Source organism: Pithys albifrons, chromosome 2 (genome assembly GCF_047495875.1).
Source record: "Pithys albifrons albifrons isolate INPA30051 chromosome 2, PitAlb_v1, whole genome shotgun sequence".
In the NCBI taxonomy this organism is placed as follows: domain Eukaryota; kingdom Metazoa; phylum Chordata; class Aves; order Passeriformes; family Thamnophilidae; genus Pithys; species Pithys albifrons.
Window position 1 is genome coordinate 76305481 of NC_092459.1, and position 14576 is coordinate 76320056.

The following is a 14576-nucleotide window of genomic DNA, read 5'->3' on the forward strand; positions in this document are numbered from 1 at the left end:
ACATGTGGCAGCTCACCTGCGGCAAGGCTGTCCAAATTCAAAAGAACATAACTACACAGGAAGGTGTGTAATGAGCCTCCAAGCTGCCTAACTACACAGCCTCTCTCTCCACAAGAGCACTCAGTCATTTCACAAAGCTCTGCAGAGAAAGGCGACAAAACCCATATGTATTCATATTCCCTTGCGCCTTCCTCCACCCCCATAGTCCAGCACTTTCCGACACCACCAAAAAAGTAATACAGTAAGTCTAATGGACAAGCATCAGTGCAGCAATAAAACTGAAAATTAAGACTTAACATTCAATTAATACTGCAGGACTTCAATTTATGAATGAAAACTGGCATTAAAAACAAGGTTCAAACTCTAAAATCATGAATACCACCGACTGGGTAGAACTTGAACAGGTTCTTAGCTACTAACAATATAAACAAACAACTCTTCTAAAATCCAAGGGATTGTATTTTTTTTAAATAAATTGTCTTAAAAAAAGGAAGTTTTATTAATAAACATTTAACTTACTTTCAGATGCTGGTATCTTAAAGTACTTTCCCACAAGACTGCGTACATATTGACATAATGATGATGTCTCTTGATGTTCAGAATCAGAGGTTACAGACTTTCTGAAGCTTGTGTCATTCACTTGCAACCAACTGCAAAGCTAAATTAAAACCAGTATGTTACTACTTCACCACATCTGCCAGCTGTGTACTAACTTAACAGCAGCACACTGTGTGTGTGGCTCGGCTTCGGGAAGGGCCCTCCCCCCACATGGGTGTGCCCTTCCAGCCTGTGCAGTGGATTTTTCAGGTGAGGCTCAGCGTGCGCAGAACTGGCCCCACCGTTTAGTTTAAGTTCTGAAGTTCATCTGCCACGGCCGAGTGAGCTTGGACAGTGCCAGTGAAGTCCTCAGGACTAGAACCTACAGCACCCAGCATTTCCCAGGAGGTCTCCCATCCAAGTACTAATCCGGGGCTGACCTTGCTTAGCTTCCGAGATCTGACGGGATCGGATGTCAGGGAGGCATTTAAAGCACTGTTAAATATGAAATCTTACATCAACAAATCCACACTGTGAGGGGTGTTCAACAGCACTACCTTGAGGCTTAACAGACTACTTCCTTCTAGCTATACCTAGAAAAAGGTTTTTCCAGAAGATAATTCAGAGCACCCTCAAAAAAACCCCACCAGTACCAAGAGAAGAAAGAACACAACTCTTAAACATAAGAAAGACTGGTAAAAATTCCCTTATCTCAAAAGTGCTTCTTCCAGTCAAGTGCTATCTAGTGAGACCTGCTTTATTTTTTAACTGTTATGCCAAAAATCAATGGAGTAAGACGAAATACATTGTATACATAACAAGAAGACACTATGGAAAAAATCACTTTATCATTATACTGCCATATAACTAACCAAAAGTTATGGCTACATAATCAGTTTGCTCCAGTTACTATGTATATACTACATATAAAATCATATCATCTTTGAATTTTTATTCACAGCATTTTACATCTTGCAAAGACATAAAACATATATCTCGTATGTGTACAATTTACAGTGTCACTCTACATGGTATGCATGTTTTTCCCTTTGAGATTATTCTGTTATTTCTGCCAGTGTGGGATTTGATGAACATAAAACCAGCTTCAGTTCTCACCTCTGTCCATAACAAAGTATCTCTCCTTAGGGACTCCTCTGGTCTAAGTGACAGAAGAAAGCTTGAAACTTCTGGAAGGGACACTTTCTCCTGAAGAAATTAATCAAGATGCAATAGCTGCCAACATAATATACAACAGATAACACCTACATAACAACTCAAAAAGTTTGCCTTCCTCTGGCAAGTTTTAGAAATTTACTTTTTCCTTTTCATGAGGCAGACTCTTTGGGATCAACTTATTTTTACCAAGGAACAAAATTTAATGTTCCCAAGTGTTAAAGTCTATTTGAAAATTAATGAATTCCTAAAAGAATAGCCCTATTCACTGATGACACCTTTAATACGAATGTACATAAATGATTAAGAGTCACTGATAAGTACTATTCCTGTATTCCTAAAAGGAAATTCAGGCAGGTTTATAGCTGTAGCACACAACATGGGAGACTGTCTACTCATTTAGAAAGCATGCATGTTATAAAACAAACAAAGCATGAATACTTCAACTACTGAATAACTAAGATCCTGCTATTTCAGTGCAAATGGCGTTTTATCATTCTGGTATTAGGAATACTTCTATTCTATTAGGTACTGCAGGAAAGTATATTTAGTTTCTACCTGTTAAAACCTGAGTTTATACAGTAGACATGGAATAATATCCCATTATGATAACTACCACATGAAAACCCTACAATAAAACACAACTAATAAAAGCTAAAGAAAAGACAATACTTCTTATTAAAACCAAAGTTAACAGAAGCATACCATACTTACATAGCACAATGTAAAAGTATTACTATTGTATTTCTGTTACATCAGGGGAAAACAAAATCCAAACAAACAAAAAAAAAACAAACACCCCCCACCCCCCCCAAGAAAAAAAAGCCAAAAAACCCAACAAACTGACCACATCTGTTAAATGCATAGTTGTTTGAAGAAGATAGCACTGAGCGGCTCCACGCAACAAAATCTGATGGGTAATCATGGTACACTGGAGGACATCTCTGGAAAGAAGAAAAATACACACAACACACTTAGAAAATTTAAACCTTAAAATTTAAACTTGGATGAGCATATACCTGAAAAAACAAAAACAGGGAGAGGAGAGAACAAAACCAAAACTAAAGGAACAATCCCCATGTTGACATCAAACTAGTAATTTAGTATTTGCATTTCTATATGTAACAAATATAGAAATAAAATATGGTTGCCATCAAATTTTCACTCAAAGAAAAAACCTGAAACTTTCAATCATCTTTTATCAGCAGAGGCATTTCTGACTTTTTTTTTCTTTCCTTTTTTCCTAAATTGGTTTTTTGCAATATTCCTTCAATCACCCATCAGATTTTATTTAAAAGCTCAAATTTGATTAAAGTGGAATAACAACTGATTTTCAGTGGCTCTAGAGAAGTGAAAGCAGATACTTAGGAAACATCAATGTGATTAAGATCAATATGGAGGTCAAGAACTTTTACCTAGCCTTTCATTTACAAATCTTTCAGTTTCCAGCACTGTGGGCTCAACTGCTATTCAACCAGGTTGTAACGTAATTAGAATAAAAGGAAGAAGTATGATATATATCAGTGAGGAAGTATGGGAGATCACAGACAAAGTATGATAGAAAAGAAGAAACTACAAAGATCTAAAATGCAAAACACTCTCTTACAAATCACACAGGGATACAAACATTGATTCTTGAATTGCTTTCCTCTGCAAACTAGACATAAAGGAGAGAGAACCTTCCATTCCCATGCACAACCATCCTTTTTGAAGTAAGAAACATGAATTAAATCTTGGCTCTCCAGATTGTCAGCACAGTTCTTTGGAAGGAGTCTGTAAGAACACAACGTAGTGTATATTTTACCTTAAAGCATGAAGTCCTTCAGCACCAAGCACTTTACATGCAGGGATACATGCCAGAGCCATAGAAAGAAATAAAATGGGAACAGCACACCAATGCCTACTTGTCATCTTCTGAATAAATTTTAACAGGAAGCTACCTTAAAATAAAAGTAAACAAAACAAACAATCCAGAGTGATTTTTTGTTCTCCAATGCATATAAATAACATGGACCCCAGCAGAAGAGTGTTATAATTTCTGACAATCAAATGAAAGACAACAAAATTACATTTCAAACGAGTCTGTCAGTAAGGAGGCATATATAAGGAGATAACCAGAAACAAACCTAACTTTGGTCTTGGAATCATACGGCCAGCATATTCAGGAATGGAATTTTACCTTTAATTGGTTTGGCCCTCCATTCAGTGACAAAATATATGGCCTTGAGACAGGGAAGCGAAATAGGGCATCTATGGCATTATTGTAGATACAGGGTGCTTAGCAGAGCCAGTTCTATCCTTATTTAATCCAATTAGACCCGATATTAAATACTGGTCTGTAAAAGAATACTCCTTCTTTCCAGACTAAACTAACACCAAAATTTGGAACAAACTCTGAAATCTTCCTCCATCCAACCTCATAATAAAAGAATCCTTATTCAGCTTCTGCTTCAGCACTTGGACTGGCTCTTCTGAATGCCTCACTACACAGGTCATAACTAAAAAACTCTGACAGATAAAGAAAAAAGAATATGCAAATACTGTTCACCTTCAGAACTTAGTAGCCTGTTTGGGCTTCTTTTTTTCCATGAAAAAAGCAGGTCTTTTTCAGTTTGCCCCTAAAACAATTTTGTAGTTTAATACTGCAGCATCCCTTAATGCTTTTGAAGACCCTTCTTTTCTCTAAAAACTCTACTGCCAGGAGAATTACTTTTTTCTCTCAAGTAAATATTTTCATGAGATACAAAAAATAGGTTCATAGTTCTTACTTGATTTATCTTAAAAAAAAAAGATAAAGGTGAAACTGAAACATACCTTTTTCTTCTTCTGGAAGAAGCATGAGATAATTAGCCAAAAACTTCTGCAACCTCATTCCCAAAGGAGAACAGGCTCCTATTAACTGACCTGGTGCCCTGTTGGATTTTAAAACATCAAATACACAACTTGCATGGTAACAGCTTTAGGATTAGATTCAACAGATTTAATCTAAAACAGATTCAGAATATTTAGGATTGCCCCCAAGCAAAAACAAAGTGTTGTTTGGTGGTTAATTGCAGAATCTGACCACCAGGCCACAGAGACAGGAGTGCAACTCCTCAAACTTTTCTCTGCTCTTTACATATTTACACCAAGAAAGGCCAATGTCATCTGCCAACCACAAAAAGTTTCCTGAAATGAGAAGATAAAAAAATACTTCACCAACTTATTAATTTATCATACCTCACTTAATTTCCAAACCTATATTGCAAAGTAAGCTGCAAAATAGGGCCTTGAGGCATCCTATGTTGCTATCACTAGGATTAAACTGAACCTACTTTAACTTACTCACAGCCACCTACCTTTACTGAAAAACTCTTTACCTGTGTTGCAGCACCATTTTTTTTCCCTTTAGCTAAGATTTTACCTACATACTCAAATCAGTAGTACTACAATACATATCCAATGTTTGAGAAAATAAACAAACAAATAAACAAACAAACCAATCAGTGGTTTACCTGCTGTAGAGGGAACTTTCTGAGAGGGCATCCATTAATGGTCCAATAATAAACTGATAAAAAGAAAAAAGAATAATGGCTAAATGTACACTTGCAAGGCACTGTTACATAGAGGGTAACCAGACTTATTTCACTAGACTTTAAAAGAACAGTAAGAAATTAGAAAATACTCTTGCTAGCAGTAAATAGTAGATGCAAAAAGAGGCAGAAACAAAGAGAAGGGGAAGCAGGAGAGTAAACAAGCAAAGCAATTTTTCCAGGAGACACATTTCACAGAGTATTGTGAAAGGCGAAGGTGAATGAGAATTCCTTTTGGAAAAGATAGAGAAAAAAGATTTAAGCATTAAAGAATCACTAGGATGCAACACAGGTCGAATGGTTTAGGGTGTATATTAAGGCTGACTTTACTTAAGTTACTCATCAAGAGGCCGACTTAATTTGTATAAATCAGAACTGTTAGCCTCTGAGAGCACTGCTCCTTCTATGAAGAAGAAAATGAAGAAATATTAGTATAATACAGACCATTCCTTACTAAGGTGTAGGCTGGTTGGGGAGTTAACCCACATGTGATAGTAATAAAAAAACACTGTAAACTTATTAATTTCTTCCCACACACAGAATATTTTAAAGTGTGGGGGTTTTATGGGATACAATAAAACACTGTTATACTACACATTCACCTCTCATAGAGTTATCTAGCAATGGATCTTCAAAATCCATCCTTAAGCAAGATACAATATACAGACTTAAAGTCTGTTATCCAGATTTATCTGAGGCTCTGTTCAATCAATTAAAAGTAATAATTTTGGAGAGGTTGAGGAGTAGAGAAATATACCTAGTACAGGTAGCTCAGAGTGCAAAACTGCAGGTTGTGCCCTGGGTGGCAGGAAAGGGCTGGAGCCCCAAAGACTCAGTGAACTGGTGCCATCACAAAAGGGCACAGGGACCTGCAGCACCAGCTGGTCACCCAGAGACTCTCCAGAACCCAAGAGACAATGAGAAGATGCCAGACTAAAACTCATTGTTGGACCAAGTGGCATGTGCAAAGGTGAGTGAAGAGCAGCTACAAAAGGCCAGGAACTCCTCTGTTCAAAGGTATTGTCTGGAGCTGTTATGTCATTGCACTACAATTCAATTACTTGGAGGAAACAGTTGTCTGGGGCTCTGCTATGGGAAAACCAGGATAGAGCCAGTAAGGGAAACCTGTCTCACTGTGTGAGTGCAGTGAGTGTAGAGAGCCAAGCAGGGACCAGTAGGCTCACTGGAACCACCCATTCTGATGGGGCTTCAGTCCCAGCACTTTAAGTTTCAAGTGGGGCAAGTGTGACTCCCAGAGTGACATCTTAATGGTCAGACCAGCATTTCCTTAACACCGGGGGCTCTGAAGACCTGAAGCATCAATCACTCCTCTGACAATTTCACTTCTAGCAATAACTCTCAATAAACTGGGAGCCAATTTTAATTAGAGAGCATTAGTTTGAAATATGGGAATGAATGACTACACTCAAAAATATTTCCCCCTAGCCTGGCAATTTCTCAAGTAATTACCTATTTGACTCCACTTACAAATATTGCTATCAGTTGCACAGCTAAATGAAGTATTTTTACAGAATGTGTCCAATTCCAACACTACTGAAGCAATTAGTGTTAAGATATATTACAAATTAGAACATTTTTCTGTTCAGGCAAGTAACAGTAACATCCTTACCTCTGAGAAACCTAATGAATTTGGAAGATTCTTTGTTTCATAAAGCTCCAGAAAATGAAGAATGCCTTCCTTTGTCAGTGTTTTATTCTCACTCTCAAACATTCGCTTATAAATGCACATATGCCATGATGGGTGAAACAGCCAACAACCTGTTACAAAAGGAAATCCTTCTAAACTGACACAGAAATTACAGTGACACATTAACACACCAACATATAACATACTGACATTCTGGGAAAAAATTATAGTCTATTCACAGGACACTTCAAAAAGATGACTATAGCTATTACTTTTATAAAAACACCCTGCTAAATCTAATACCAAAAAAAATTCACACATTTTTCCAACCTTACTCGCTAAGTTTTATTAGTCACAAATTAAAATCAATATAAAGTGCAAATGCCACATTCTTCTTCCTGCAACTCCACTTATACCAATGTATATACCTGTAATACTTTCACATTAATAGTCTTCCCATTTTACAAATCTCTGTCATCCTGCACTGCCTAATTACATGTGCTCCATTTTGCCCTAGACACACTGTCTCAGCACTCATTTTATTTATTCTCTCCTCACTTCTAATAAGTTGACATTTTTTCTTCCCCTTTTACAGAGTTGTGCAGGTGACTTAGCTTCTAAGACACATCCCAAGAATCTCTAGGTCTGTTTTATTTTCACATTAGCTTAAGCAAAATGCAGTAGGAAATGACCATTTATTTGGGTTTGCTGACAGATAAAAACTATTTCAAGATAACATAGTAAGCAATAAGTAGATGCTAGAATTTCTTCTCAGAGCAGAGCAGTTACTGCCTCTGCATGTTTGCCAAGCAATCTATGCATACAGCAGACCTACAGGAACTGAAATACCCATCCAGAAAACACTTATTTTGAGAAACAAAACATAAAAAATTGCTACTAAAACAGCAGAAGAAAACAGAAAAGTGAAACTTAACTAACACTTACAAGATGTATCCAAAGAAGTTACATCTTACCTTTGTCCTGTGATATGGCATGCTCATATAATCTGTTTAGTTTTGGCAATACTGGCTTTATGACGTGGATCTGAAATGCAATTCAGATGTAATGTAAAGAGTTTGTCTTTCAAATTCAAGAACTGTCAGTTACTCTTGGGCTAGTATTTACTATCAAAAGGATTAATACAGTAATTGACAACAGAAGTGCATTTAAATAAATCTGCTACACCAGCGGTAACACTCAGCTGCAGTCTAGCACTGAAGAAAAACTGATATTTCAATGCTATTGTATATTAATAACAATACTTACTAATAACCATTCTATTCATCAAAATTAAAACAGTACAAATATCTAAAAAAATCCATGTCAATAAACAGTATTTCTGTTATAGGACAATTATGAACAAATAATACAAATTAACTACAAAGGGGTGGGCACATAACTAATAATTACCACCACAACACCATAGAATTATGGAATCCTCAAGTCACCACGAATCTTTCTGCCAAGTACCCTGGACTCCCAAAATCATTTTCACCCAAGATCACAAATGCTTTACATTACAGACCTAGTTCCGTCTGCTGAAGAGAGGTTATTAAGTGCAATCACCTAATTTTTCACTAAGAAATTGCTTACCCTGGTCTTGCAATAAACTGCAATCCAGCTTTTTCCTTCTTAGTTCAATCCACTTCTTTAACCAGATTTATTCCAAAAATGGAGTTATGAATATATTCCCAATGAATGACACATGATGTGTTTTAAGTATTTAAAAGTTGAAACAAAAATACTTTTTTTAATGTTGAATTAAGATATCCTCAATCACCAAAACTGGAAATAATTTGCCCAATAAAAACTTTTACAGTACATATGCCAGAAGCGAGGTAGCACGTTTGTCTACGACGGGCACAGATCTTACAGCGCTCCTTACCTGGTTTCCTTCCAAAGTTTCCATTATCAAAATATAAGTTTCCCAAAACTGCAGGAGCTGCTCGTTCTTCTCAGCAGACCACCAAAACAGACTCGACTCTAACACAAAAAGAGAACAGGTTTCTCCCCGCCCCGCATCCCTGGCCGCGCCACGCTCCCGCGTCCCGCCGCCCGCACCGCGTCCGCCCATACCGTGTGTGCCGTCCGGGGGGCAGCGCAGCTCGGCGCGCTGGGCGCCGCTCAGGTCCAGCGCTCGCTTCAGCAGGTAGCGGGCCCGCTTGCGGCACAACGCGTCCCTGTCCGTCAGGCCCTCCTGCACCAGCCGCCAGAACCGCGGGCACAGCCGCGCGTCCAGCGCCGGCCGGGGCGGGCCCCGTGGCAGTAGCGCATCCGCCAAGGCGCTCAGCGCCAGCAGCGCCCGCCCGGCCCGCGGCGCCGCTCCCGCGCCCAGCAGCCCGTCCCAGACGCGCGGCAGAGCCGCGCTGTTCCCACCGAGCGCAGGCAGCAGCCGCCCCGCCACCAGCGCCGCCGCCGCCTCGCCTTCGCTCTCCTCCCGCACCAGCGCCAGCGCCGCCGCCACGCTCCGCGCCACCAGCTCCGGCTCCTCCAGCTGCGGCGCCGCCGCCACCAGAGCCTCCACCGCCGCCTCCTCCGCGCCCGCCCCGCCGCCCGTCGCCAGCCCCGCCAGCGCGTCGCGGGCGAGCCGCGCTGCCAGCGGCGCCCCGCATAGCTGCACGCAGTGCCGCAACGCGCCCCGCGCCGCCCGCGCCGTCCGCAGCCGCTCCCCGCACCCCGCCGGCCCAGCCCCAGCCCCGGCCCCGGCCCCGAGGCACAGCAGCGGCCGGCACTGCTCCAGCGCCACCTCCCAGGCCGCCCGCCGCAGCGCCTCTGCCTCGCCCGGCGCCGCCGGCCCGCCCGCCACCAGGCGTTGCAGCAGCAGGCGCAGCGCCTCCGCACGCTCGGCGCAGGGCGGCGCGCACACCGCCCGCAGCAGCGCGGCACGGTCCCCGCAGCGGGACAGCAGCGCGTCCGCCAGCACCACCTCCATCGTGCGGGGGCAGCCGCGGGAGGAGCGGCGACACCGCGGCTGCGCAGGCGGGGCCGGGCGGGGCCCCGAACGGCGGCGGGCGGCCGAAAACCAGCATCGGTGACTTGTGAGATAGTCTTCATCTTCAGGTCGTAACCTTTCTTTAAGCCAGCTTTCGCTTAAAAAAAAATCCCACAAAACACCGAGCCTTTCGACAGGACCTGGAGAGAGTGGGAGTGTGGAGTCCTGATGAACACCAAGTTGAACGTGAGCCAGCGATGTGCTGTTGGGGCAAAGAAGGCAAATGGATACCAGGCGGCAGGTGGGAGTCCAGAATCCTTCCCCTCTAATCAGCACTGGTGAGGCCATCCCTAGAGTGCTGGGTCAAGTTCTGCACTCCTCTGTGCAAGGGGGATGTGGACGTACTGAAGAGTGTCAAAACAGAGGGCACAAACTGGAATGCAGGAGCTTCTCTCTGAACATCAAAAACTACTTTGTTTCTATGGAGTGATCCAGCACTGACACAGGTTACCCAGAGAGGCTGTGGAGTTTCCCTCCTTGGAAGATATTTAAAACTCATCCAGACATGATCTTGTGCAACTTACACAAGATGGCCCTGCTTGCATAGGGGAGTTGGACCAGCTGACCTCAGAGGTCCCTTCCAATCATCTGTTCTGTGATTCTGTGCTACTGTGCAAAGTGAGGTGGTGATGCCAAAGGGGTTTTTGTTCTGATTTTCACATTTTGTAGATTTTAGGAACACAGTAGTTGTAGAAATTTAGAAGGTTAATATTTCTAACAGTTTAAGTTTAATGCCTTTCTATCACTACCCCTGTCCCAGAACAAGGAGCTCAAATTCCTTTAGTTAATTAATCTTGTTTAGACTCCTTTCCAAGGTAGAGCTGAAGGATATCAGAAGGCCTACAAAACGAAACATAAACATAGGTCAGAGTGACCCAGAAGCCAGAACTGGATGAACTCCAAGAGACCTTTGTGTGCCTGAAGAAGAGGAACTGATGAAGACAGGGTCTTGACGACCCCAGACCCAGTTCCAGGGGGTGGAACAGGGGTTGGACTGGGGCTGGACTGAGAAATGTGTAAAGTAATGATTGGAGGGATCTTATTATAAAAGCCATGGAAACTAGAACTGGGGCACATGCATGTCATCATGTATTCCTGTGGGCCATAGGCCCTGTGTTATTAAAGGACCTTTACTTTTTATCTTACCCTACACTAACGTGGCTCGAAGTCCTGGTTTTGGGGGGAGGGGTCATTCACGGCATCAGTGGGCACCACCTGCAAGGCCCCAGTGTGCGAGTATCTGAGGGACTGGTCACAGGGGAGTCACATCCTATGTGGCTACAGTGCTGGTGCTGGGGGAAAAGCTTGTTCTAACCATTCATGCTAAAATAAGTTGTTGAAACCACTCTGTGTTCTCATCACACCATACCAAAAGTTTGGCTGAATGCCTTGCGTCTCCCTCAGAAGAAGGTCAGAAGCATTTCTGGATGCTGGCTCCATCCTGTTGACTTGCTAGGAGGGCCCAGGCCACCAGCACTGAGGCCAGAGAACAACTCCCCTGCAGTTCAACGTACTGACGCAGCCAAACCAATTTTCTGCTAAGTATAAATTCTCTGTGCAAGATTATAATTCCCATGAAAAAAATTTAGAGATCAGCACATCAAAAATGGTGGCAAACTACTCTCTTAGAAGATGTGGTCATAGGAAAAGGCAAACCTGGAACCTTTTGTTCCTGTAACAGCAATGAACAGCAAATTCCCTGCCCAGCAGCACAGTTACAGCATGGTCTCTAGTGGGCGTGGGCTTTACCTTGGCCAAGATATAGTTGCTTAGAGACTAATGAAGAAAGACTCACTGCAAGTTTTTTGGGTGAACTGCTGCTTTCCAAATCATTTGAATAGTCTCTCCTTTTCCTGGCTATGCATTTGCCCCCACACACTTTCTAGAAATTTGCTTTTGAGATTCTACTGATTGCAAAATGACTGAAGCATCTTACTAGAAGTGAACCTATAGTGTGACTGTATATGCAATATATTCTGTGAAGACAGGGGAAATTAATTATTTTAAATCCACTAGCTAACCCAGTTCCCATGTGCCTTACCACTTTGGGTGCGTTCTGTGACATACAAATTATAGAATCTCAAGAAAAACAGTTCAACTGATACATTTTGCTCACATTTAAAGTAAAATTTAGTACTTTGTTTCACATACACAGAAACATGTTTCATAGGAGGAAACATTACAATGTATGTTAGTAAATACGATGATTACAATTACAAATCTCTTCCATGCCATAATGTATTGGTTGCTCTAATGTCTTTAGTAGTTTTTCCATTTCCTACTTGTAGCATGCAGTCTGATGAATTGTGGGTGTTTCTTTTATCAGGCTTGAAAAGGTCCTGAGCACTTTTTATTACAGTCTTATTCTTTCCTTTCAGGCATTTGTAAGACTTAACCAAATGAAGCATTAAAGGTCTGCACAACAACTAATAATCAAAACAGAATAAAATATACTAGGTGTTGTGCTATTTCTCCATTGTTGTCTGAATACTGCTTTGCCTTTGTTTTTATCACAGTGGGGTTCCAAATCTAACTTATTACATCAAGTTAAACAACAGCATTTAAACTTGAACTATTCCACTGCAGATCATATTACCAGACAAAATGGGAGATCAGGCTTGGGGAGCTTCTGAGCAAAATATTATGACAACAAAATAAAACAAAACAAATAAACAATAACAACGAAAACATACAAGAAGGGTGAACAGGAGTTGAGAGAAAATGCGCGAGAAGCAGCATTTTGTAATTTTCAGATGGAGTCATACCATTCTTACCCTCATGCCATACTTCTTAAGTGTCTTCATGCTAGGACCCTAAATTTGTTCTTTCCAGCTCTACAAATCCAACACATACCCTTACCCCACCAAAGATCACATCCTGTTCTTTTTTCTTCACTTTCCAAGCTTATCCCAAGGCCTTCCTGCCTTCTTTCCAAGCCAGCCCTTCTCACAGGCTCCTACCCTGCCAGTTGCAGCCACCTCTGGGATCTCCAAGCCCTTCAGCCCAGGCTTGCTGTACCAGCCTCTGCACTCAGAACATCCCACACCTGCTGATCTCTCATGTTCTCTGTACTCCTATTTATAAGGTATGCTGTATTTGCTGACCTATCCAAGTCTCTTCCAACCTCAGCATATGGCCTAGATCAAAGGTTGAAATAGCTTTGATTATTTTTTTTGAGAGGACAGCCTGTTGCTGCGTTCTTTATTTCTGCCATACAAGATATTCTCCCTCAATCAGAGTAATTTATTTTATAAATATAAGACTAAGAGAAATTGCCCAAAGCATCAAAATCATCCAGTATAATTGCAGACTGCCCTGAAATAAATGGTCAGTCTGAACATGTTTTCACAGGCCACTACTATCTACAGGCCACAAAATACTTCTCAACTACTTGTAACAAATATAGGGCCTACTACACGCTCCTTTCCCTTAAACAGGGTCTATCAGTGCCATTTAATACTATTTATTACTGAGTCAATAGGAGTACAAAGATGAGAAACATGTTATTGTTCATTCTTATCTGAACTTCGTAGCACAATCTTTCCTGATAGTTTGAGTTTCCAGCACATGATAACAAGTTGACCAATTTGTGGCTGGTTTTAGAATTCAAATATTTTACAGTAGTAGTCTATTAGTTTTCATCAGGACCCATAATTCTGAACCAATTTAGTACTGCAAGAGGACTGAGATTCCTTCCTCACACTCCTAGTTAAAAAATCAGTGCCTTAGTTAACTGCATATTGTTTTGGACATATGTGTATTTGTTCTTATGTGAATACTTTCTCCTGTGATCACACAGACAGTTTTATGCTAGGAACAATTTGTGGATGATCATTTTAGTGGCTGATCATCTTAGAAAAGGATCATGGACAAAACTGCCGTGTAAACTACAAACAGTTATAATTCTTGGAAATCCCCACTTACCATTTTGGAAGGATGTGTTATGCTGTTGCCATAAAGCCACTGCTGAGATGCTGAGGCACCACAGAAGATTATTAGAACCCAGGCAAGTATATGTCTTTAAAAGGTTTAGGTTTGATAATGGTTTTAGATCACACTAAATAGCTTTCATCTCATGAAAGTCCCATACTACCACCTGCACTTTTACAGTTAATTTGGCACAGTTCATGAGGAGTAGGACTCAGCTGACCCTTCAGCATGACTCTTTCCTTGCTAGAGTGTGTCTGCCCAGTGTAAGGTCCCTAGAGGGACCAGATATGTAACACAGCCTTTTCTCTCCTCTCCCACTGCATGCAGGAGAAGGAAATGGGAGATTTCTCATGGACTTATACAGAAAATTGTCCATCACATCCCTATCCTGCAGTAATGATGTGAAAAGCATAGATGTGCTCCATACAATAAACTGTACCTTTTACTTGGGTATATTTACATCGTCTTCTATATTTCCTCAGTGCTGTTGTACAAAAAACCAGCCATGCAATAGCTGGTACATGCATCTCACTCTAACAGCACTTGTGCTAAGCCGCATAGACAGGAAAAGGAGATTGGATACTCTGGCAAAGGTTCATACCAGTACAGATATATATAAGTCTTCTAGATTTAGGTGAAGCTTGGCAAAGTAGGTGGAAGTAGAAGGATTAGAAAGGGGCAGTTACTGAGAAACTTTTCCTTTCTGCCAAGGGATAAGGAAAAA

At 41.4% G+C, this 14576-nt stretch overlaps 1 protein-coding gene across 1 annotated transcript in view; it reads right to left on the bottom strand.

The window, feature by feature from the left end:
* TARBP1 (tRNA guanosine 2 -O-methyltransferase TARBP1) overlaps positions 1–9875 on the bottom strand; it is a 34522-nt gene extending 24647 nt beyond the window's left edge. Inside the window, exons 1-10 of the mRNA XM_071549562.1 lie at positions 9007–9875; positions 8816–8913; positions 7905–7974; positions 6913–7061; positions 5205–5257; positions 4525–4622; positions 3515–3650; positions 2558–2654; positions 1654–1743; positions 520–658 (exon numbers count right to left, since the gene is read on the bottom strand). Coding sequence (XP_071405663.1) covers positions 520–658; positions 1654–1743; positions 2558–2654; positions 3515–3650; positions 4525–4622; positions 5205–5257; positions 6913–7061; positions 7905–7974; positions 8816–8913; positions 9007–9862 — 1786 coding nt within the window. The 5' untranslated portion in view covers positions 9863–9875. The remainder of the gene's footprint in view (positions 1–519; positions 659–1653; positions 1744–2557; positions 2655–3514; positions 3651–4524; positions 4623–5204; positions 5258–6912; positions 7062–7904; positions 7975–8815; positions 8914–9006) is intronic.
* Between the last annotated feature and the right edge of the window lie 4701 nt (positions 9876–14576).